Here is a 26076-nt window from a genome sequence, read left to right as displayed (position 1 = left end):
TGATCACCCCTTGATCGCCCCTGTCAATCACCTAGTGAAAGGGAAAAAAGTGATCAGTGTAAACTGTCACTTTTTTTTCCCACTGGTATTGAATGATAGGTTTTAGGATAGTTTAGGCCCCTTGGTTAGGTAGTTAGCGTTGGTTAGCGTCTGTAAGTGATCAAAACTTATCACAGTCAGATCTATAATAGTATTAGTGTCACCTTAGATCGGCCTCCACCCAAAACGCAGTGTTTGCCCGATCAGGCCTGATCGGTCGCCCACACGTGCGTTCACCCACGCCCGCCCCGCCGCAGTGACAAAAACAAACTTTTTTTTTGATCACTGCACAATCACTTTACAAGCGCTGCGGCGATAAAAAAAATCAGTTTTGATATTTTTTATCAATCACAGTGGCCTCCGGTACTTCGCTAGGCTCCCATTTGTAAGACAGGCTTGCTTTTTTGCTTGGGTAGTCTCAGGGAATACCCCTAAATTTAGTAGTCCAAATGTCAAACAGGGAGTATTCTTCTGAAGAGGCCTACAGGCTTCTGACCCAGTCGGATGAGGAATGGGAACCCTCATCTGACGAATATGAACCTGTAGAAAGCAGTGGCAGTCTGACCCAAAGTTCGGACGAGGAGGTTGAGGTCCCTGATAGCACCAGGCGTATCCGGCCCCGTGTCGCTACACCACAGGTTGCGCAGCATCCGCTTCAAGGGCAGCAGAGTGGGGCTGGCGCTGTCGGATTACATGGTGAGGCATACACCAGCAGCGCAGCCCATCCTGGACCTAGTACCAGCACTGCCGTACAACATGGTGAAGTGGCGAGCACCAGAAGGGCAGTTGAAGCTGGTACAGTGGCACGTGCAATAGTTACCCCGTCGCAGCCACCGCACAGACAGGCCCGCACAGCATTGCGCTGCTGTCAGATTGCACAAAAGTCGGTGTATGCGGCGCTGCAAGACGAGATTTCTCCTCTGCAGTAAAAGATACGTTTGCCGAGGCATATGAGCTGAGGAGGTGGCGGTGTTCATATACTTTGGCAAACACTTTGTATATAAAAAAAATAAAATAAATCCTGGCAATGATTTATTCATTCACATCGATTCATGTGAATGGAGAAATCTGGTTTCCCAGGGCATACGGGCTAAGTGGGTATGGATGTTGGGCGGAGCTCCTATGTCCTGGCAGATGCCTTTCCCCTCCTTTTTTTTTTTTTGGGCAGAGATTTTTTCATCCACATTGATCGATGCGAATGAAGAAATCTGTGCCGTTCATTTTTTCTTTCAGCCCAGAGGCTGAACGAAAAAAAAAAAATCTCATTACCCGTATGCTCATTATAAGGAGAATAGCAGAAACTCCTAATGCTGGCCATACATGTAATGATTGCGGAGACCCTCAAATGCCAGGGCAGTACAAACACCCCACAAATGACACCATTTTGGAAAGAAGACACCCCAAGGTATTCGCTGAGGGGCATATTGAGTCCATGAAAGATTGAAATTTTTGTCCCAAGTTAGCGGAAAGGGAGACTTTGTGAGAAAATAAATAAATAAATCAATTTCCGCTAACTTGTGCAAAAAAATTAAAATTCTATGAACTCGCCATGCCCCTCATTGAATACCTTGGGGTGTCTTCTTTCCAAAATGGGGTCACATGTGGGGTATTTATACTGCCCTGGCATTTTAGGGGCCCTAAAGCGTGAGAGGAAGTCTGGGATCCAAATGTCTAAAAATGCCCTCCTAAAAGGAATTTCGGCCCCTTTGCGCATCTAGGATGCAAAAAAGTGTCACACATGTGGTATCGCCGTACTCAGGAGAAGTTGGGGAATGTGTTTTGGGGTGTCATTTTACATATACCCATGCTGGGTGAGATAAATATCTTGGTCAAATGCCAACTTTGTATAAAAAAAATCGGAAAAGTTGTCTTTTGTCCAGATATTTCTCTCACCCAGCATGGGTATATGTAAAAAGACACCCCAAAACACATTGCCCTACTTCTTCTGAGTACGGCGATACCAGATTTGTGACACTTTTTTGCAGCCTAGGTGGGCAAATGGGCCCACATTCCAAAGAGCACCTTTCGGATTTCACAGGGCATTTTTTACAGATTTTGATTTCAAACTACTTCTCACACATTAGGGCCCCTAAAAGGCCAGGGCAGTATAACTACCCCACAAGTGACCCCATTTTGGAAAGAAGACACCCCAAGGTATTCCGTGAGGGGCATGGCGAGTTCCTAGAATTTTTTATTTTTTGTCACAAGTTAGCGGAAAATGGGGTCACTTGTGGGGTAGTTATACTACCCTGGCATTTTAGGGGCACAAATGCTTGAGAAGTAGTTTGAAATCAAAATGTGTAAAAAATGCCCTGTGAAATCCGAAAGGTGCTCTTTGGAATGTGGGCCCCTTTGCCCACCTAGGCTGCAAAAAAGTGTCACACATCTGGTATCGCCGTACTCAGAAGAAGTAGGGCATTGTGTTTTGGGGTGTCTTTTTACATATACCCATGCTGGGTGAGAGAAATATCTCGGCAAAAGACAACTTTTCCCAATTTTTTTTATATAAAGTTGGCATTTGACTGAGATATTTATCTCACCCAGCATGGGTATATGTAAAATGACACCCCAAAACACATTGCCCAACTTCTCCTGAGTACGGCAATACCAGATGTGTGACACTTTTTTGCAGCCTAGGTGGGCAAAGGGGCCCACATTTCAAAAAGCACCTTTCGGATTTCACAGGGCATTTTTTACACATTTTGATTTCAAACTACTTCTCACACATTCGGGCCCCTAAAATGCCAGGGCAGTATAACTACCCCACAAGTGACCCCATTTTGGAAAGAAGACACCCTCAGGTATTTTGTGATGGGCATAGTGAGTTCATGGAAGTTTTTATTTTTTGTCACAAGTTAGTGGAATATGAGACTTTGTAAGGAAAAAAAAAAATCATAATTTTCCGCCAACTTGTGAGAAAAAATATAAAGTTCTATGAACTCACTATGCCCATCAGCGAATACCTTAGGGTATCTACTTTCCGAAATGGGGTCATTTGTCGGGTTTTTCTACTGTCTGGGCATTGTAGAACCTCAGGAAACATGACAGGTGCTGAGAAAGTCAGAGCTGCTTTAACCCCTTAAGGACGCAGGGCGTATCGGTACGCCCTATTTCCCGAGTCCTTAAGGACTCAGGGCGTACCGGTACGTCCTAACTTGAAATCAGTATTCCGGCGCCCGAGGGGTTAAACGGAACGGGATTTCGGCTGAAATCCTTCAGCCGGCATCCTGTGACAACGCCAGGGGGGGTCATGTGACCCCCCCGTGTCGGCGATCGCAGCAAACCGCAGGTCAATTCAGACCTGCGGTTTGCTGCGCTTTTTGCAGTTTCTGATGCCCGCGGTCCCTGACCGCGGGGATCAGAAACTTTTGAGTGCCTATAATCAATATTTTTCACCCCCCCCTGCACCCCTGCACGATTTTATGCCGGCGGGTGGTGCGGGGGGGGGGGGTGTCGCATGCGGTGGGGGCGGTGCGGGAGGCGGGCGGTGCGGCAGGCGGGATCGCGATCCCCCGCCCGCCTCCCCATGAATGATCGTTGGCTTCTAGTGGGGATACCAGGGTGCCAGCACATTGCTGGCACCCTGGTATAAACGGCTGACATCTGTGCAGATGTCAGCCGTTTAACCCTTTCCATACCGCGGTCCGTACGGACCGCTGTATGGAAAAAGTTAACTGTCGTCGGTCAGGGAGCTCCCTCCCTCTCCATCGGGGGGCTGCTGTGCCTTTGCAGCCCCCCGATGGAGAGGGAGAGAGCCCCCAGAGAGCCCCCCTCAGCCCTGTGCTTACCCTTCCCCGTCTGCGAAGTTCTGAGCAGACGGGGAGGGTACCCATGGCAACAGGACGCCTGCTCAGGCGTCCTGCTGTCCATGGTGCTGAACAGATCTATGCTGAAAGCATAGATCTGTTCAGTGTAAGTAAAATACAGTACAGAACAATATATATTGTACTGCACTGTATTATACAGACATCAGACCCACTGGATCTTCCAGAACCAAGTGGGTCTGGGTCAAAAAAAAAGTTAAAAAAAAGTTAAGATAAAAAAAAAAACATTCATCACTGAATAAAAATTAAAAAAATAAACTACACTACACATATTAGGTATCGCCGCGTCCGTAACGACCTGATCTATAAATCGGTCATGTTACTTTCCCCGCACGGTGAACACCATAAAAAAAATAAATAAAAAACTATGAGAAAATTGAAATTTTGCCCACCTTACTTCCCAAAAAAGGTAATAAAAGTGATCAAAAAAGTCACATGTACGCCAAAATAGTACCAATCAAACCGTCATCTCATCCCGCAAAAATCATACCTTACCCAAGATAATCGCCCAAAAACTGAAAAAACTATGGCTCTCAGACTAAAGAAACACTAAAACATGATTTTTTTTGTTTCAAAAATGAAATCATTGTGTAAAACTTACATAAATAAAAATAAAGTATACATATTAGGTATCGCCGCGTCCGTATCGACCGGCTCTATAAGAATATCACATGATCTAACCCCTCAGGTGACCACCGTAAAAAATAAAAACGGTGTAAAAAAAGCCATTTTTTGTCATCTTACGTCACAAAAAGTGTAATAACAAGCGATCAAAAAGTCATATGCACCCCAAAATAGTGCCAATTAAACCGTCATCTCATCCCGCAAAAAATGAGACCCTACTCAAGATAATCGCCCAATAACTGAAAAAACTATGGCTCTTAGACTATGGAGACACTAAAACTTTTTTTGGTTTTAAAAATGAAGTTATTGTATAAAACTTACATAAATAAAAAAAAAGGTATACATATTAGGTATCGCCGCGTCCGTGACAACCTGCTCTATAAAATTACCACCTGATCTAACCTGTCAGATGAATGTTGTAAATAACAAAAAAAAAAAAAACGTGCCAAAAAAGCTATTTCTTGTTACCTTGCCGCACAAAAAGTGTAATATAGAGCAACCAAAAATCATATGTACCCTAAAGCTGCCACCTTATTCCGTACTTTCTAAAATGGGGTCACTTTTTTGGAGTTTCTACTCTAGGGGTGCATCAGGGGGGCTTCAAATGGGACATGGTGTCAAAAAAACCAGTCCAGCAAAACCTGCCTTCCAAAAACCGTATGGCATTCCTTTCCTTCTGCGCCCTGCTGTGTGCCCGTACAGCGGTTTACGAACACATATTAGGTGTTTCTGTAAACTACAGAACCAGGGCCATAAATAATGAGTTTTGTTTGGCTGTTAACCCTTGCTTTGTTACTGGAAAAAAAATATTAAAATGGAAAATCTGCCAAAAAAGTGAAATTTTGAAATTGTATCTCTATTTTCCATTAAATCTTGTGCAACACCTAAAGGGTTAACAAAGTTTGTAAAATCAGTTTTGAATACCTTGAGGGGTGTAGTTTCTTAGATGGGGTCACTTTTTTGGAGTTTCTACTCTAGGGGTGCATCAGGGGGGCTTCAAATGGGACATGGTGTCAAAAAAACAGTCCAGCAAAATCTGGCTTCCAAAAACCATACGGCGCACCTTTCACTCTACGCCCCGCTGTGTGGCCGTACAGTAGTTTACGGCCACATATGGGGTGTTTCTGTAAACGGCAGAGTCAGGGCAATAAAGATACAGTCTTGTTTGGCTGTTAACCCTTGCTTTGTTAGTGGAAAAAATGGGTTAAAATGGAAAATTAGGCAAAAAAATGAAATTCTCAAATTTCATCCCCATTTGCCAATAACTCTTGTGCAACACCTAAAGGGTTAACAAAGTTTGTAAAATCAGTTTTGAATACCTTGAGGGGTGTAGTTTCTTAGATGAGGTCACTTTTATGGAGTTTCTACTCTAGGGGTGCATCAGGGGGCTTCAAATGGGACATGGTGTCAAAAAAACAGTCCAGCAAAATCAGCCCTCCAAAAACCAAACGGCGCACCTTTCACTCTACGCCCTACTGTGTGCCCGTACAGTAGTTTACGGCCACATATGGGGTGTTTCTGTAAACGGCAGAGTCAGGGCAATAAAGATACAGTCTTGTTTGGCTGTTAACCCTTGCTTTGTTAGTGGAAAAAATGGGTTAAAATGGAAAATTAGGCAAAAAAATGAAATTCTCAAATTTCATCCCCATTTGCCAATAACTCTTGTGCAATACCTAAAGGGTTAACGAAGCTTGTAAAATCAGTTTTGAATACCTTGAGGGGTGTATTTTATAGAATGGGGTCATTTTTGGGCGGTTTCTATTATGTAAGCCTCGCAAAGTGACTTCAGACCTGTTGTGGTCCCTAAAAATTTGGTTTTTGTAAATTTCTGAAAAATTTCAAGATTTGCTTCTAAACTTCTAAGCCTTATAACATCCCCAAAAAATAAAATATCAATCCCAAAATGCTACAAACATGAAGTAGACATATGGGAAATGTAAAGTCATCACAATTTTTGGGGGTATTACTATGTATTACAGAAGTAGAGAAACTGAAACTTTGAAATTTGCAAATTTTTCAATTTTTTTTTGTAAATATGGTCTTTTTTTATGCAAAAAAATTTACTTTTTTGACCCAATTTTAGTAGTGTCATGAAGTACAATATGTGACGAAAAAACAATCTCAGAACGGCCTGGATAAGTCAAAGCGTTTTAAAGTTATCAGCACTTAAAGTGACACTGGTCAGATTTGCAAAAAATGGCCAAGTCCTTAAGGTGAAATAGGGCTGAGTCCTTAAGGGGTTAAAAAGCGGAAATTCACATTTTTGTTTCATAGTTTGTAAACGCTATAACTTTTACCCAAACCATATTTTTTTTTTTTACCCAAACATTTTTTTTTTATCAAAGACATGTAGAACAATAAATTTAGAGAAAAATTTATATATAGATGTCGTTTTTTTTGAAAAATTTTACAACTGAAAATGAAAAATGAAATTTTTTTTCAAAAAGTTAGTTAAATTTTGATTAATAACAAAAAAAGTAAAAATGTCAGCAGCAATGAAATACCACCAAATGAAAGCTCTATTAGTGAGAAGAAAAGGAGGTAAAATTCATTTTGGGTGGTAAGTTGCATGACCGAGCAATAAACGGTGAAAGTAGTGTAGTGCAGAAGTGTAAAAAGTGGCCTGGTCATTAAGGGTGTTTAAGCTAGGGAGGCTGAGGTGGTTAAGGGCATTTCCTCTTCAGCATAAGGCAGCATGATCTCTTTAAGTATGCTGATGTATTCAATCTGATCCATGGTCCCTGGTATGCGATAAATAGGCCCAACACCTTAGTATGAGAAATATCCCCATATCATGATGCTTGCGCCACCATGCCTCACTGTCTTCACAGTGTACTGTGGCTTGAATTCAGTGTTTGGGGGTCGTCTGACAAACTGTCTCCAGCCACTAGACCCAAAAAGAACAATCTTACTTTCATCAGTCCACAAAATATCTCTTTAGGCCAGTCAATGTGCTCTTTGGCAAATTGTAACCTCTTCAGCACGTTTTTTTTTCAACAGTGGGACTTTGTGGGGGCTTCTTGCAGATAGCTTGGCTTCACATAGGCGTCTTCTAATTGTAACAGTACTCACAGGTAACTTTAGACCTTCTTTAATCTTCCTGGAGCTGATTTTTGGCTGAATCCTTGCCATTTTGGATATTCTTCTATCCATTTGAATGGTAGTTTTTCGCTTTCTTCCACGTCTTTCAGGTTTTGGTTGCCATTTTAAAGAACTTGCGATCGTTTTAGCTGAGCAGCCTATCATTTTCTGCACTTCTTTATTTGTTTTCCCCTCTCCAATCAACTTTTTAATCAAGGTACGCTGTACTTCTGAACAATGTCTGGAACGACCCATTTTCCTCAGAATTTCAGAGAGAAATGCACTGTAACCAACATGTACAACATTTGCTGCCTTCCTTCCTTAAATAAGGGCAATAATTGCCACCTGTTTTTCAAAGAATAAATGACCTCACTCATTGAACTCCACACTGCTATTATTTTGAACATGCCCCTTTCAATAAGTGATTGAATTACAGAGAATCAGCAGCATGCATGTCATGACTGTCGGGTCTGTTGGATCTCTATTACTCTACTGCACCTGCTAGTAAATTATTTGCCATGTAGAAATATACATTTCTACCAAAACAGTGATTGATCAGGTTAGTGATGTCTGACTGCTATTATTTTGAACACAACTGTACCTTGGCCATACTCATAGCTAAAGAGTTAGTGGAGATGTTTTCCGGAGTGGGTCTACCGAGAGAGATTCTGACCGACCAGGGTACCTCTTTTTATGTCAAAAGTCATCAGGGAACTCAGTAAACTACTACAGATCAAACGTTTACGGACGTCTGTCTATCACGCCTGGTAGAAAAGTTTAATCAAACCTTGAAAAACATGTTAAAGTGGGTGGTGTCTAAGGATGGGAGGGATTGGGATCTTCTACTGCCCTATCTCATGTTCGCAGTGCGAGAGGTACCCCAGGCCTCTACTGGGTTCTCTCCCTTCGAACTGCTGTATGGCCGACATCCACGTGTTTTGTTGGACATAGCCAAAGAGGATTGGGAACAACAACCCACACCGCATAAAAGTGTGATTGAGTATGTCACTTGGATGCAAGAGCCGATGGAGACAGTATTGCCGCTGGTTAAGGAACATATGGAGGCAGCCCAGCGAGCCCAGAGTAGGGTCTATAATCGCCAGGCTCGGGTTCGGAATTTTAACCCGGGAGATCTGGTTTTGGTTCTGGTGCCGACGGTGGACAATAAGTTCCTGGCTAGGTGGCAGGGCCCCTACGAAGTGCTCGAAAAAGTTTGGGAGGTAACCTACAAGGTACTCCAGCCCGGGCGGAGAAAGCCGGAGTAGGTGTACCATGTAAACTTAATGAAACCGTGGAAAGATAGGGAGACCAGTACGGACAACAGCCCCCGGCCGGGTTTTCTGGGGGTAGAGTTTCCAGTCCCACGGCCTGATACAAGGGAAGCAGTTGCCACAGTAAAGATCGCTGACAACCTTTCCTCTAAACAGACTCAGGAGGCCAGGGAGTTCGTCAGCAGGAACACAGATGTGTTTTCGGACCTCCCTGGACGCACTTCTATCATCCGACAAGACATTGTAACTGAGCCTCTTGACAGAATTCGATTGAGCCTCATGAAAGAATCCGATTGAAACCATACCGGGTACCTGAGTCGCGGCGAAAAGCCCTCTCGGAATAAGTGCAGCTGATTTTACAGCTGGGTGTCATTGAGGAGTCAAAAAGTGAATGGGCCATTTCGATAGTCTTAATACCCAAGCCGGACGGGACGTTACGATTCTGTAACGACTTCCGCAAACTTAATGAGGTTTCCAAGTTTGACTCATATCCCATGCCTCGAGTTTATGAGCTTATTGAGAAGTTAGGCCAAGCCCGGTATTTTTCTGTTTTGGACCTCACTAAAAGATACTGGCAGGTACCCTTAATGGAGGCTGCCAAGGAGAAAACAGCTTTCATCACACCAGAGGGGCTGTATCAGTATAAGGTATTACCCTTTGGTCTACATGGCGCTCCCGTCACGTTTCAAAGGCTAATGGACTTTGTACTCCGTCAACATCATCGGTACGCTTCAGCGTACCTGGATGATATGGTTATCCACAGTATCGACTGGGAAAGTCACCTACCTAAAGTGCAGGCTGTAGTGGACTCCCATAGGGAGGCTGGCTTAACCGCTAACCCAAAAAAGTGTGCGATAGGGTTAGAATATACCTAGGGTATTTAATTTGGTGCGGAGTTATCAAACCAGCAATTCGGAATTGGCCCCGACCTGTCACTACTCTGCAAGTAAAGTCGTTCCTGGGAATGGTGTTATACTATATGAGGTTTGTCCCCCACTTTGCCACAATGGCCACACTATTAACAAGACTTTTGAAGGGACGCAGGTCAGTGACGGTCCACTGGAATGAGCAGGCGGGAAAGGCTTTCTCCGCTTTGAAGTCGGCCCTGTGTGGGTCCCCGTTTTGGTGACGCCCGACTTCAAAAGGGAGTTTATAGTACAGACCGATTCTTCCGAGGTGGGTCTCGGTGCTGTACTGTCTCAGTAGGTCAATGGGGAGGAGCATCCTATTGTCTTCCTCAGCCGGAAGCTTACCCCAGCCTGGTCGATCAGAATCCGAAGTGGGTCAGGGCTCTGGTGTTTTCACACGGCTGCCTGCACTGGTAGCAGGAGCCGTCCGGCAGCCAAGCGCAGAGGGAGGGGGGCAGGCACTACAGTGGATAAGGGCGATGCTCGTTTCACAAGGCTGCCGGCACTGGTAAGGATTGCACATGCGCGATCCCTCACAGGAGCCGGGCCAGCCAGATACAGGGAGGGGGGGAGGGGGGGCACACAAGGCTCTGACGTTTCGTGTACAGAGCAGGGCCACTCCCTCTGTACACGAGATGTCATCACAGGAGCCTGGTGGTGTCACGAGGGTGTCGAGGACCACGCCTGACTCCGTTATACCCGGGGTCAGGAAGTTGCAGCGGTTGGCTGCACGCTCTATTTAAGATAGGGCTGTTTTCCTTATGGTAGCTTTCTGGGTTTGCTTAGCAAACCCTTTTGGCTCACTCAGGGATCCGTAGCTCCTTCTCCTCAGCTGTTCCTTGTCCAGCACTCCCAGACCTCCTTATATTTCTCTCTCACACTTCTCTGGTTGCCAGAGATAGAGCTTCCTGCCTGGACATCTATTCTGACCTTCTGGAGCTGTGTTGCTGCGTTCGCTGGTAGTTGGTCCAGTACGCTACCCTCCAGATCCCTGTTGGACCTTTTTTGTTTATTGTGGTCGCCCACCTGGGTGTATGTGTTTGTATGTTTTGTCTGTCCTCTCCCTGGTGTTTCCCTCTTAGTGATAGTGGTGTGGACTAGCGATCCCACCGGCCTGTTCACTATCCAGGGCTCATATTAGGGAAAGCCAGGGTTTAGGCACGTGATCGCCGCACGGGTGAGGAACCCGTCTAGGGACGTCAGGGCAGTCAGGTGCCAGCCGCAAGGTGAGTTAGGGGTCACCACCTTTCCCTCTCCCTTTGGCAGGGCTTTCCCTGTTTTCCTCCCTGTGCGTGTCGTCGGTCATTACATTATCTCTGGCCATTATTTTGTGTAGGTAAAAAAAAAAAAAAAAAAAATTTTTTTACCTACTTAGAATCCAGTATGGATCAAATTGCTGCTCTGTCCAAACAATTTCATGGCCTGTCTTTGGAGGTGGTAGGATTGAAGGCGTCGGTCCTCCAGCAACAGCAGCAATTACAACTGACTGCAAGCCCAGCGGTTGCTACTGGTAACCAGGTTGTTGCGGAACCCAAGGTCCCTCTCCCTATTTTAAACTGCGCCCTTACTCCTCTGGTAATGAAGATCAGCGGGTGGGGGTTGTTATTTCCCTGCTGCAGGGGGATCCGCAGTCCTGGGCGTTCTCTTTACCTACTGATTCCCAGGCTCTTCGGTCAGTGGATGAGTTTTTTGGGGCCTTGAGTCTCATATATGATGACCCTGACCGAGTCGCCCTGGCTGAATCAAGATTACGGAGACTCTTACAAGGAGAGCGGCCGGTAGAGGAGTATTGCTCTGAATTCCGTAGGTGGGCTACGGATACCCAATGGAACGACCCGGCTCTCAGGAGTCAGTTCTGCTCTGGGTTATCCGAAAGGGTTAAGGATGCGCTTGCATTATATGAGACCCCCTTTTCCCTTGATGCGGTTATGTCCCTTTCTATCCGAATAGATAGACGCCTTAGGGTCAGGTTGAAAAAACCGGAGCAATTGGTAACCCCTCCCAAGCAGCAGTTAGTCTGTACGGACTTAGACGAGCCTATGCAGCTAGGAGGAACTACTCGTCAGGTCCGTCCTCCTGAGGCTCGCCGTAGGCGTGGGGTTTGTTTTTTTTGTGGGGAGAGGGGTCATTTCATTAATGTCTGTCCTTCTTTCCTCAGAAACAAAAGACCGTCGGAAAAACTACTAACCCCAGGCTGTGTGGAGGATGTCAGCCGGGGGGTATACGTTTCCTCCATACGTACATCGCAGTTTGTGTTGCCAGCGGTTATTATTTTTGGTGATAAGACGGAGACTATTTCTTTCTTTCTAGACAGTGGAGCAGGGGTAAATTTGATAGATGCCCATTTTGCCCGCACTTTGGGTTTGTCTCTCTGTACTTTACAGAGACCCATTCCCATATTCGCTATTGATTCTGCTCCCCTGTCTCAGAGAAACCTCACGCACATGGTTCATAATTTACACCTTCGGGTAGGGGACCACCATAACGAGATGCTTTCAGGTTATGTTCTGGAGGGGCTTCCCACTCCGGTAGTGCTGGGTCTTCCCTGGTTGGTAGCGCACAATCCAGTGGTGGATTGGCAGGCCAGAGAGATATTGGAGTGGAGTGAGCAGTGCAGAGAAAATTGCTTAAATAGCAATTGCTTAGTCGCCTCCATAACTACCCTACCTACATTTATTTCGGACTTTGAGGATGTTTTTTCTGAAAAGGGTTGTCAGAAGTTACCACCTCATCGTCCTTATGATTGCCCGGTTAACCTTATTCCCGGCGCAAAATTACCCAAGACCAGGTTATATAATCTTTCGGGTCCAGAGAGACAAGCCATGAAAGATTATATCTCCGAGAGCTTGGCTAAGGGACACATCAGACCCTCTTCTTCACCCGTGGCTGCAGGGTTTTTCTTCGTTAAAAAGAAAGATGGGGGCCTGCGTCCTTGCTTAGATTTTCGCGAATTAAATCAGATAACCATCCGAGACCCATACCCTCTTCCTCTCATTCCTGACCTGTTTAATCAGATTGCGGGTGCTAGGTGGTTCTCCAAACTTGATCTTAGGGGTGCCTACAATCTGATTCTTATTAAGGAGGGGGATGAGTGGAAGACAGCGTTTAACACCCCTGAGGGGCATTATGAAAATCTAGTTATGCCTTTCGGTCTGACCAATGCTCCTGCCGTCTTTCAACATTTCGTTAATGACATTTTTAGTCATCTAATCGGCAGGTTTGTGGTAATATACCTAGATGATATTTTAATTTATTCGTCCGATCTGAAAACACATGAGGTGCATGTCAGACAAGTACTGCAGGTCCTACGGACGAATGAATTATATGCTAAAATTGAAAAATGTGTCTTCGCCGTTCAGGAGATACAATTCCTGGGTTATTTTTTATCTGCGTCAGGTTTCCGTATGGATCCTAGGAAGGTCCAGGCAATTTTAGATTGGGATCTTCCTGAGAACCTCAAAGCACTACAACGGTTCTTGGGCTTCGCGAATTTCTATAGGAAATTCATTAAAAATTATTCACTTATTGTAAAACCGCTTACTGACATGACTAGGAAGGGGACTGATTTTTCTAAATGGTCTGACGCCGCTAAAGTTGCTTTTTCCTCTCTAAAAGAGAGGTTTACCTCAGCACCTGTACTGGTCCAACCTGATGTCTCTCAGCCTTTTATTGTTGAAGTCGATGCGTCAGAGGTGGGAGTGGGGGCGGTGCTGTCTCAGGGTCCGTCTCCTGGCAAATGGCGTCCTTGTGCTTTCTTTTCTAAAAAACTATCTGCAGCAGAAAAGAACTACGATATTGGCAATAGGGAACTATTAGCTATTAAACTTGCGTTTGAGGAGTGGCGTCATTTCTTAGAGGGGGCAGTCCACCCCGTCACTGTAATTACGGACCACAAAAATCTTCTGTACCTCGAATCAGCTAAGCGTCTCACCCCTAGACAGGCTAGGTGGTCGCTATTTTTTACCAGGTTTAACTTTGTGATTACCTATCGTCCAGGGGCAAAGAACACCAAGGCTGATGCACTATCTCGTTGTTTCCCTGGAGGGGGTAATGTGAGTGATCCGGTACCCATTCTTCAAAGAGGAGTGGTTGTTTCTGCGGTACACTCTGTTTTGGAGGGGAAGGTGTTAGAGGCCCAGGGGGACGCCCCGGTCTCTTGCCCCTCAGAGAAATTGTTTGTACCATTGAACTTACGTTTCGAATTATTAAAGGAACATCATAATTCGGCACTTGCTGGGCACCCGGGTAGTAAAGCAACCTTGGAACTATTGTCTCGTCGTTTTTGGTGGCCAAGGTTGCGTCAGGATGTATTGGATTTTGTGTCTTCTTGTTCTACCTGTGCGCGCGCAAAAGTTTCACATACACGTCCTGCAGGGTCTCTATTACCACTCGTCATTCCCAATAGACCGTGGACACATCTGTCAATGGATTTTATCACTGACTTACCTTTGTCTGCGGGTAAAACAGTTATTTTGGTAGTAGTGGACAGGTTTAGCAAAATGGTACACTTCATTGCGTTACCCGCACTACCTAATGCTAAGACTCTTGCTCAGGTATTCGTCAGTGAAATCGTGAAGCTTCACGGGGTCCCCTCCGATGTTGTTTCGGATCGGGGTACCCAGTTTATTTCTAAATTTTGGAAAGCTTTTTGTTCTCGTTTGGGGGTACACTTGTCCTTTTCCTCTGCTTTCCATCCTCAGTCGAATGGACAGACTGAGCGTACCAACCAAAACCTTGAGACATATCTAAGATATTTTGTGTCTGAAAACCAAGAGTTGTGGTCATCATATTTACCGTTAGCTGAGTTTGCCATAAATAATCGTCGTCAGGAATCCACTGGCAAGTCACCATTTCTTGGTGCATATGGTTTTCATCCCCAATTCTGTACTTTCAAAGAGGGGGGGTCTTCTGGGGTTCCCGAAGAGGAACGGTTTTCGTCATCTCTTTCATCGGTATGGCAGAAGGTGCAAGCTAACTTGAAAAATATGGGAGGTAAATACAAATGCATGGCTGATAAGAGACGGTCGCCAGGTCCGGACCTAGGAGTGAATGACTATGTGTGGTTGTCTACTAGGAATATTAAATTGAAGGTTCCCTCTTGGAAACTGGGTCCTAGGTTTATTGGCCCTTACAAAATTGTAGCCATCATCAACCCCGTGGCTTTTCGCCTGGAGTTACCTCAGACTTTTAAAATTCATAATGTTTTTCATAAGTCGTTACTCAAAAAATATGTTCCACCTCTAGAACCATCACCGCTGCCACCCCCTCCTGTTGTCGTGGATGGTAACCTAGAATTTCAGATATCCAAAATTGTTAATTCTCGTCGGGTCCGCCGCTCTCTTTAATATCTGGTGCATTGGAGAGGTTACGGTACCGAGGAAAGAATGTGGGTTCCTGCGTCTGAGGTAAACGCCGACAGGTTAGTTCGGGTTTTTCATGCCTCTCATCCTGGGAGACCTGGTCCTGAGTGTCCGGAGGCCCCTCGTAGAGAGGGGGGTACTGTCACGAGGGTGTCGAGGACCACGCCTGACTCCGTTATACCCGGGGTCAGAAAGTCGCAGCGGTTGGCTGCACGCTCTATTTAAGATAGGGCTGTTTTCCTTATGGTAGCTTTCTGGGTTTGCTTAGCAAACCCTTTTGGCTCACTCAGGGATCCGTAGCTCCTTCTCCTCAGCTGTTCCTTGTCCAGCACTCCCAGACCTCCTTATATTTCTCTCTCACACTTCTCTGGTTGCCAGAGATAGAGCTTCCTGCCTGGACATCTATTCTGACCTTCTGGAGCTGTGTTGCTGCGTTCGCTGGTAGTTGGTCCAGTACGCTACCCTTCAGATCCCTGTTGGACCTTTTTGGTTTATTGTGGTCGCCCACCTGGGTGTATGTGTTTGTATGTTTTGTCTGTCCTCTCCCTGGTGTTTCCCTCTTAGTGATAGTGGTGTGGACTAGCGATCCCACCGGCCTGTTCACTATCCAGGGCTCATATTAGGGAAAGCCAGGGTTTAGGCACGTGATCGCCGCACGGGTGAGGAACCCGTCTAGGGACGTCAGGGCAGTCAGGTGCCAGCCGCAAGGTGAGTTAGGGGTCACCACCTTTCCCTCTCCCTTTGGCAGGGCTTTCCCTGTTTTCCTCCCTGTGCGTGTCGTCGGTCATTACAGGTGGATGACGTTGCGGGTCACATGACCTGATACTATAGAAGAAAAATGTTATAAGGCACATGTGCATATATTTATATAACTCGGACAACCCCTTTTAACTTTTAATTTTATAAATTTTTCTGTTTAAGTAGTTAGCCTTCTCTTTACAATTTCCTTTAGGCCCCTTTTACACAAGCAAGTTTTCCGCACGGGTGCAATGCGTGACGTTAACGCATAGCACCCACACTGAATCCTGACCCATTCATTTCAATTGGTTTTTGTACATGAGCGGTTTTTTTTTTCATGCATCACTTCTGCTTTGCTTGAAAAACGCAGCATGTTCCATATTCAGCGTTTTTCACACAGCCCTGACCCCATAGAAGTGAATGGCCATATTGTATTATTTTTTTTTCATTCTACCCCATTAACAAATTGTAACAGTTTTTCAGTACTTCGTGTAATATATTAAATGGTGCCATTAAAAAGAAATACTGCTCATCCCATAAAAATAGCCTCATTTAACTATGTATGGTAGGTAAATAAAAAAAGGTTATGGCTTTTGAAACGTGGGGGTGAAAAAATAAAAGCATTGCTGCCAAAACTGACTGCAAAAAGGAATGGGTTTATATGGAAATGTAAATGATATTATCTTTTCTATTCAGTAAAACCTCCTAGTAATTATTAGTCTTTCTTGCCACCTGCAGTTAATAACTACAAGACTGAAAATATGTAGATACGGTAGATGGATAAATTCCAGGAAATCAAAGTTCTCTTAATATTTGTGTAAATTTTGTTGTATCATCTTTTTGTCTAGTATGAAATCTGTTTTGTTTAAACCAATGCGTTTTTCTTTTAACAGTATCACCAGCTTCATGATGAATATTTTACCAGTGCAGTCGTTCTTTCATTAATTTTAGCTGCCTTATTTGGTCTTGTCTACCTTTTGATAATCCCACAGTAAGTATTCTCAATAAGTTATTTTTTTTACCATTTTCATGTTTGCTCTGTCCCTTGCATTTAGAGGTTTAACCCCTTCAGTACCAAGCCACATTTTACCTTTTTGCAAATCTGACATGTGTCACTTTATGTGGTAATAACTTTAGAATAGTTTTTCTTATCCAAGCCATTCTGAGATTGTTTTCTCGTCACACATTGTACTTTATGTTAGTGATAAATTTGAGTCAATATGTTTTACCTTTATTTATTAAAAAAATCCCAAAATTTGAGAAAATTTGAAACATTCACTATTTTCAATACGTCTACTTTATGTTGGCATCATTTTGTAAATGTCATTTCATTTTTTTAGGACATTAGAAGGCTTAGAATTTTAGAAGCAATTTTTCAGATTTTCAACAAAATTTCCAAAACCATTTTTTTAAGTACCAATTCAATTATAAAGTGATTTTGAGGGGCTTATTTACCCCTATTTTAGAAACTATACCCCTCAAATTATCTAAACTTTGGTAACCCTTGAGGTCTTTCACAATAATTAAAGGAAAATTGAGGTGAAATGTCCCAAAAAAATTTTATAGATTTTTTTATGTTAAACAATTTTATATTACAACACAGCAATATAAACGTCAACATACATTACTCTGATTCTGCAGTTTACAGAAATACCCCATATGTGGTAGTAAACTGCTGTAGCGGAACATGGCAGTGGTCAGAAGGAAAGGAGCGCCATTTGGTTTTTGGGCACCATTTTGTATTTGAAGAGACTCTTATGAACCCCGACAGTGGAAACCCTCAAAAAGTGACCCCATTTTGGAAACTACACACCTCAAAGACTATATTAAGGGGTGTACTGAGCACTTTGACCCCATAAGCATTTTACAAAATTTGGAAACACTTGGCTGTGAAAAAGAAAAGTTTAATTTCTTCCAATAAAATGTTGCTTTAGCCCCAGATTTTTCATTTTCACAAGTTTTTTAGAACTTAATTATGGAAAAAAGAGCACTTTTTTTTAACTTGGAACATTAATTTTTTATTATATAAAACTCTTTTTTAACTTTTGTTTTACTTTTTTTTTCTCAACTTTTGGGAGTCTGATCCCCTTTACAATGCAGCTGTATTGTAATGCATTGGCTGTAAGTGTATTACACAGTGTAATACACTTACAGCCTGCTTGCCTGTGAAACCCAGGGGACTGGATCTCACAGGCTTACATGGAAGGCATCATGATACCTATGGAAGGCATCGGGCTTCCTTCCCAGCCATCGGGTCCCCGTCACCGCAGCGCTGGGACCCGATGGGTACGGGGACCCGACAAAGACATTGTATGTGCCCCGGTCAGTGCTGCCTGCGGCATAGAGGGGGTTAATGCATCGGCTTCAGTGTTTTTACCGATCCTGGCAAATACAGCAGGGGCCCAGCTATCAGTGACTGCAGGGGTCCGGCAGCTCCTGCACCCACCCGAACAGCGTGCCATAGCTGTATGGCGCTGGGATTTAAGGCACAGTCCCCACCGCCGTGCATCTATGACGCTGATATCCTACACGTTTATATAATCATAAACAATATATGATAAACAATCTCAACAACATTATACAACAAAAAGCTTTACCCCACATATAGCAATGCAAGAGCAAAACAATCTAATAATGACATACAAATCTAGGACTCGTTTACATGCTTGTATTAGGACTCTGTTTTATACGTACAATACATAGTTGTAATAGGGTGTATGTTGTCTTACTGTACCTCTATAAAATCTGAATCTGACAGAAAAACGTTTTGGTGTGCTCCATTGCAGTGCCTACTAAGGCAGAACAGAGTGCAAGATCTTGGTAACTTAAGTCTTCAGATGCTGAGATCAATAGTGATCCTGTCATCTGTGAGATTAGTCACAGGGAGAGGACTCCTCCTGACATCTGATAGCCTTCCCCACAAAGAAATTGCAAGGCGCTAGTCAGTTGCTACAGTCTGGGTTCTTGTGAAGGCTCCTGCTATACTAAACTGCCTATTAAGCCCTGCCTATGATAGGGAGCCAGAAGAAATCTCACTGACTGCAATAGCAGTCTGTGGTATAAGTGATTGCATGTTCAAGGCCCCCTAGGGGAACAAAAAAAAATGTTAAAAGTATTAAAAATGACAAGAGAATTGAAAATTCAGTTCACTCTGTTGTATGAAATTGTCCAAATTTTTAAAATGCTAAAATATTTATCCCATGCCATAATTGAAAAGGAAAATCAAAATGCCAGAATCCCCTGAAAATGTGATCAAAAACGTATATTCACCCTAAAACAGTACCAATAAAACCTACAGCCCATTCCGCAAAATGAGTCCCTATTTGGCTCTGTAGACAGAAATATAAAAAAGATATGTGTGTCAAAATATGTGGATGAAATTATATATATTTTTTTAAGTAGTAGAAGTAGTAAAACATAATAAACACATTATACACTACATACCAAAACTAGATACATTTATCACTGAAATCGTACTGTCCCACAGAATAAGGTTGTCATGTCATTTTTAGTGCATAAAAACAAAACCCCAAAAACAGCGTATGGTTAAATTGAATATTGCTATTAAAAAAACACCCTTAAACTGCTATGTAAAATTAAAGAAATTATGGCTTTTTGAAGGTGGGAAGGAAAAAAATGTAAAATGAACATTGGCCTGTTCCTGCAGGGGTTAAGCGCCACAGCACCGAATCAGTGCTACAGCCTCTTCAATGGTCAGAATTCCATCATACACATATTGTGTATCTGCTGTGGGGGTTTTGCTCTGGGTAGCGGGCAGTAGCGGTGGCAGTACAGAGGCTCAGGAGACAGGCTTTGTGTCCAAATCGTGCTCTTTTATTCACTCCAGTGCGTCAAAAACTGCAGTTCACACAATAGCAATGTTCAGAAACCCCACCTCCCACAACGGAGCCCCAAATGCTGCAGGCGTCTCGGTGCCTGTTCACACAGTCTCTCCCACCAGTGGTCGGTACTACACCTTGTCGTAGGGCAGGTTCATCCAAGTTCATGCAAGGTAGACAGGTTACGTGTCGTCCTGGACAAGGGATTGGCTCCGGCCACAGGATCCCTTCTTTTGGTCCATCTCTGCGCCTGCATCAGTTGTGCAGTCTTTGTTAGACGGAACGGACTATGGACCTCAGCTCGACCCTCCTATCAGCCTCCCGTACAGATTCCTGCAGAGAGACAGGAGACCGCACTACATCACCGCCCCCTCTCAGTCGGTGAATACCAAACCTATATTCACACACAACCAAAAACCGTCTGTTGAGAACAGGGGTATGGCGCTTCCTTCCCCCCCATCAACACGTGGTGGTCCGTGGGGAACAGACACCCACCCTGCTCTTTGCCTGTTCCCAGTAAGAGCCGGCCCGGACCGCTGTGTGAACAGCACTCACTGCTGACAAAACACAAATGACCCGGCTCTTTCTCCACCGGGGCCACGACCCCCGATGGTACGTATCTTTCGTCCACTACCACTCCAGATACTCCCCTACATATCCCCCCTTTGTTCACCCCTGAAGGCTTGACGACCCTGTTCAATCCTACCGGGGTGAACACACATATATAAGTGTACCCGGGACAGGGCATCCGCGTTCCCTTGCAGGCGACCTGCCCTGTGCTCAACCCTGAACTTAAAATTTTGGAGGGACAAGAACCATCTGATGACCCGAGCACTCCCTTCCTTGGCCTGGCTCATCCACTGGAGAGGGGAATGGTCGGTCACCAGACGGAACCTTCTCCCCAGCAGGTAATACCTGAGAGATTCAAGTGCCCACTTGATGGCGAGGCATTCTCTTTCTACCACGCTGTACCTGGTTTCCGCTGAGGTGAGCTTGCGGCTCAGGAAACCAACAGGGTGTTCACCGTTGACCTATTCCAGAGGCGTCCGTCTGAACTATAAATTCCTGTCCGACGTCGGGGGTCACCAGAACTGGGGACCTGCATAGGGCCGACTTCAAACGGGAGAACGCCTCTTCCGCCTGCTCATCCCAGCGAACCATTACTGACTTTCTACCTTTCAGGAGTCCTGTCAACGGGGCAGCTAAAGTGGCGAAATGTGGGATGAACCACATATAATACCCTACCATCCCTAAAAACAACTGCAGCTGCCTGGTCGTAAGGGGTCTAGGCCAACTTCGGATCGCCTCGATCTTATTTACTTGGGGCTTAATGACTCCGCGTCCAATGACATAACCCAAATACCACGCTTCCTCCAGGCCCACTGAGCATTATTTTGGGGTTGGTGGTCAATCCTGCCTTCCTGAGCGAGTCTATCACTGCTTGAACCTTGGACAAGTGACTTTCCCAGTCCTGGCTAAATATGATGATATCGTCCAAATATGCTGAGGCATATCGGAGGACGATATCCCTCAGCCGTTGAAACGTGGCCGGAGCGCCGTGCAACCTGAAGGGCAACACTCTATAATGGAACAGCCCCTCCGGCGTTACAAAGGCGGTCTTCTCTTTTGCTGTCTCTGTTAAAGGTACCTGCCAGTACCCTTCTTGAGTCTGCTTAGTCGACAAACCGCTACCTATCTTTACCGCAGGGGTGTCCTCGGGTACCACCGTAGGGCCAAGACAGAGCGCGGGCCATCCCCAAGAAGACCTTCTCTATCTTTCCAGGATTTCAGTAAATTAACGTGGTATACCTGCTCTGGCTTCCACCTTCCTGGCTGGTGTACCCTGTAATTCACGGGGCCTAACTTCTCTCTCATCTCATACGGTCCTTGCCACATGGCCAGGAACTTGCTGTCTATGGTGGGCACTAGTACTAACAATCAGTCACCCGGGTTAACCGTCCTTACCTGGGCGGCCCGGTTGTACACGCGGCTCTGGGCCAGCTGAGCCGCTTCCATATGTTCACGGACTATGGGCAGAACTGTCCCTATCCGGTCCTGCATCCTCTCGATGTGCTAGACTATGCTTTTGTGCGGGGAAGGCTGCTGCTCCCATGCCTCTTTAGCGATATCTAGCAGCCCTCGGGGATGTCTGCCATATAAAAGCTCAAACGGTGAGAACCCAGTGGACGCCTGGGGCACTTTTTGCACCGCAAAACACATATGGCAGCAAGAGGTCCCAGTCCTTTCCGTCTTTTGCCGCAGCAATCTTGAGCATGGACTTCAGGGTCTTATTAAATCGTTCTACCAGCCCGTCAGTTTGGGGATGATAGATGGACGTACGCAAGTGTTTAATATTTAATATTTTGCAGAGCTCCCTCATTACTTTGGACATGAAAGGAATCCCTTGATCCGTCAATATCTCCTTCGGTATCCCCACCCGGGAGAACATCCCCATCAGCTCCTTGTCTATTAGCTTGGCCTATTACTATGACCAGGATATGTTGGTGGCCTCTGGCTGACTTGTTAATGTGGCCTACCAGGTCCATAGCGACCCTTTTGAAAGGTACTTTGATAATGGGCATGGGCACCAGGGGACTACGATAGAGAGGCTGGGGGCTTGTCCTCTGACACTCTGGACAGGACTGGCAAAACCTCCTGACTTCCTCATATACCCTGGGCCAATAGAAACGCTGTAGTATACGTTCCTGAGTTTTCTGGACCCCCAGATGCCCTCCTAACACATGAGTATGCGCTAAGTCTAATACCATGCGGTGGTATGTCTGGGGAACCACCAACTGTTCTATTACCTCTTGCCGGACTTTGTCGACCCGGTACAGCAGGTCCTGGGTACAGGCCAGGTGGGGAAATTCTGAGTCGGCTCCCGGATGCTGAGCCACTCCGTTGATGACAGTCACCCCTTCTTTGGCCCGTAACAACATAGGATCCTGGAGCTGGGCGGTCCCTAACGTGTCTCGGGATATCTCTAGTTCTGGGACAGATGGGGCTTCCACCGGCTCACCAGCCAACCCTTTCTAGGGACAAGCTATCGGGGGACACTCTTCCTCCTTATTGGTGACCCCTACCCCTGGTATCTTCTCTTCAGGATCTTCAGGCACCGGCTACGCACCCCGTCCCTCCCAGAGAGACCAAAACAGGGGACAATCCCTACCTAGGATGGCAGCGTAAGGGATTTGTCGCCCCACCCCAACCACCTGCTGTATCTCCCTTCCGGGGGTAGACAAGGTCACACAGGGTGTAGGATATTCTCGCCGGTCCCCATGAATACACGCAATAGTCATGGTTTGCTTCCCTGGGCCGCGACCGGCCACCAGGGATTCGTGCACAAGGGTCACTAAGCTCCCTGAGTTCAGCAACGCCTTAACTGGGTGTCCATTAATAGAGATGACACACAAAGGAGGTGCATCAGCGGATAGCAGCGAAGAAGCAACATACACCGGCTGGTGAAAAAAGAAGGATCGGCGTGGGAACCCGCAGTCCATGGGCTCTGCAGCCCTCGGGCAGTTGGCAGCAATGTGTCCCAGGCCGTGACAGTGCCAACATTTAATCCCCGGGGCCTCTCGTCTCCCCAGGGCTGGCCTCCTAGGAGTGGAAATCGGCTCCCCCCCCTTAAGCGGTTGAGCCCCCTTCTCAGGTCCCCTTTGTGGTAGGGAGAGTGAACGCGGCTTTTGCAGCAGGGCGGAGTCTCAGACCAAGTCCTGTGTCGCCATGTATCTCTCGGCTAGACCAACCACTTGCTCCAGGCTGCCGGGATCACCTTGTCCTACCCAGCGCTGTATTGCTCTTGGGAGGGTACGCACCAAACGATCGACCACCACCCGTTCTACCAGAGGATTGTTGCGGGTATTGAAATTTCGATACCCAATCGATACTTTTGTCCCGGTATCGATACGATACTGTGATTTCCATTTTTTCGATCCTGGGCTGCGCTTCTGCGCAGTCTAATATCTCTGAACATGAGCGCGCTGCTGTCAGCGCGCTCATGATCTCTCAGCAGCACAGTGCTGTGTTGCTGCTGCCTCCAATGAGAAGAGAGGGGCGGAGGAGGGGCAGGCGCACTGCACCACCAATGATACGACTTTTCCTACACAGAGCGGCGCCCAGCGATGTCCCTGCACTCACCATTATTCCTGGGTGCCGCTCCGTTCGCCCGCTGTGCCCCATTGCTGTCTCCTGCTCCATAAGCTAATTAATATCGGATCGATGGGGAGGAGACATCAGCTTCACTAGTGGGCGTTTCTTCTCCCTGCGCTGCGATTGGACAGCGCTACAGACAGTAATGGGGCACTGCAGGCTAACAGAGCGGCGCCCAGGACTAATAGTAAGTGCTGGGACATCACTGGGCGCCGCTCTGTGTAGTCTTAGGCTGGTTTCACACTTGCGTTGTCCGGATCCGGCGTGTACTCCATTTGCCGGAATTACACGCCGGATCCGGAAAAACACAAGTGAACTGAAAGCATTTGAAGACGGATCCGTCTTCAAAATGCGTTCAGTGTTACTATGGCACCCAGGACGCTATTAAAGTCCTGGCTGCCATAGTAGTAGTGGGGAGCGGGGGAGCAGTATACTTACAGTCCGTGCGGCTCCCGGGGCGCTCCAGAAAGACGTCAGGGCGCCCCATGCGCATGGATGACGTGATCCATGCGACACGTCATCCATGAGCGTGGGGCACCCTGACGTCACTCTGGAGCGCCCGGGGAGCCGCACGGACTGTAAGTATACTGCTCCCCCGCTCCCCACTACACTTTACCATGGCTGCCAGGACTTTAGCGTCTTGGCAGCCATGGTAACCATTCAGAAAAAGCTAAACGTCGGATCCGGCAATGCGGATCCGGATTAATGCCTTTCAATGGGCATTAATTCAGGGTTTTTGGCCGGAGCAAAAAGCGCAGCATGCTGCGTTATTTTCTCCGGCCAAAAAACGTTCCGGTCCGGAACTGAAGACATCCTGATGCATCCTGAACGGATTTCTCTCCATTCAGAATGCATTAGGATAAAACTGATCAGGATTCTTCCGGCATAGAGCCCCGACGACGGAACTCTATGCCGGAAGAAAAGAACGCAAGTGTGAAAGAGCCCTAATACTTAAAGTCTGGACCCAGGAAAAGTAGACTTTAACACATAATACAGGAGGCGGGTGCCGGCAGCAGGGCGCCGGCAGGGAGCTGCGATCAGCGGCAGTTAACCCCTCAGGTGCCGAACCTGCCGCTGATCTGCCAGTACCCGCCTCCTGTATTAAGGGGTAATTATCATTGGTGGCACAGTGCGCCGGCCCCTCTCAACCCCCCCAGTATTAAAATCATTGGTGGCAGTGGCCACAGGGTCCCCTCCCCTCCCCCTCATAGGTGGTGCAGTGGCAGCTTCTGATCATAGCCCCAACAGTGTAATCCTGGGACTCCGATCGGTTACCATGGCAGCCAGGAGGCTACTGAAGCCCTGGCTGCCATGGTAACATCCCTGATGCGCTGTGCACAGAGCACAAAGCAGCAGGGACAGTGTGAAGTCCTATTCACCCTGATAGAGCTCTATCAGGGTGAATAGGACAAGGGATGAAAAAAAATCCCAGGTTCTAGCCCCTAAGGGGGGAAGTAGTTATTAAATAAAAAGTGTAAAAAAAAAAGTAAAAAAAACCCCACCATTTCCCAATTTCACATATAAAATTTATAAATAATAAACATATTACATATCGCCTCGTCAGAAAAGTCCAAACGATTAAAATATTTAAAAAAATCTATGCGGTGAACGCCGGAACAGAAAAAATAAATTAAAACTGCGAAATTTGCAATTTTTTTAAATGCGGAATGAACGTGTCTTTTTTGGTTTCTTTTTTTCGCGTGGTATCGAATGGTATCGAGTATCGCAATACTTTTTCATGATATCGAAACCGAATGAAAAATTTGGTATCGCAACAACTCTATTCTACCATCTGCGAGGGGCTCAATGTCTCTGGCTGCAGCCATTTTTTTACAAGCTGTAACAGGTCATAGGCCTGGGGCCGAGCAGGCCGGGACTCGGAGAAGGCCCACTGGTAGACTCTATGCGCATGCACATAGGTATCAACCCTCTGTGCACACGCACATAGGTATTAACCTCTATTGCTCTTGGCTTCCTCTCGGCTGAGGTCGAAGTAGGCCTTTTGTGCGTCTCCCACTAAAAATGGTGCCACTACTTCGGGCCACAGTTCTGCCGGTAACCTTTCCTGTTCTGCAGTGCGTTTCAAGACCATCAGGAACGCCTCAATATCGTCCTCAGGGCCCATCTTTCTTAATGCTGAGCGCACCTTCTCCCGGGCAGCAGGTAGGATTGCGGTCGTCCCCCCCCCCCGGGGACGGCTCCTGGTTGTAATACACGCATTGACTCCTGCATAGTCGCCA

At 46.1% G+C, this 26076-nt stretch overlaps 1 protein-coding gene across 3 annotated transcripts in view; it reads left to right on the top strand.

Moving 5' to 3' along the window:
* The window catches only part of ADCY1 (adenylate cyclase 1), a 573552-nt gene that overhangs the window by 375208 nt on the left and 172268 nt on the right, over positions 1 to 26076 (top strand). For all 3 annotated transcript variants that reach the window (XM_040433282.1, XM_040433283.1, XM_040433284.1), the window contains exon 10: positions 16739 to 16836. In XM_040433282.1, coding sequence (XP_040289216.1) covers positions 16739 to 16836 — 98 coding nt within the window. The remainder of the gene's footprint in view (positions 1 to 16738; positions 16837 to 26076) is intronic.

Source organism: Bufo bufo, chromosome 5, assembly GCF_905171765.1.
Source record: "Bufo bufo chromosome 5, aBufBuf1.1, whole genome shotgun sequence".
Classification (NCBI taxonomy): Eukaryota; Metazoa; Chordata; class Amphibia; order Anura; family Bufonidae; genus Bufo; species Bufo bufo.
This window is presented reverse-complemented; position numbering and strand designations above follow the sequence as displayed.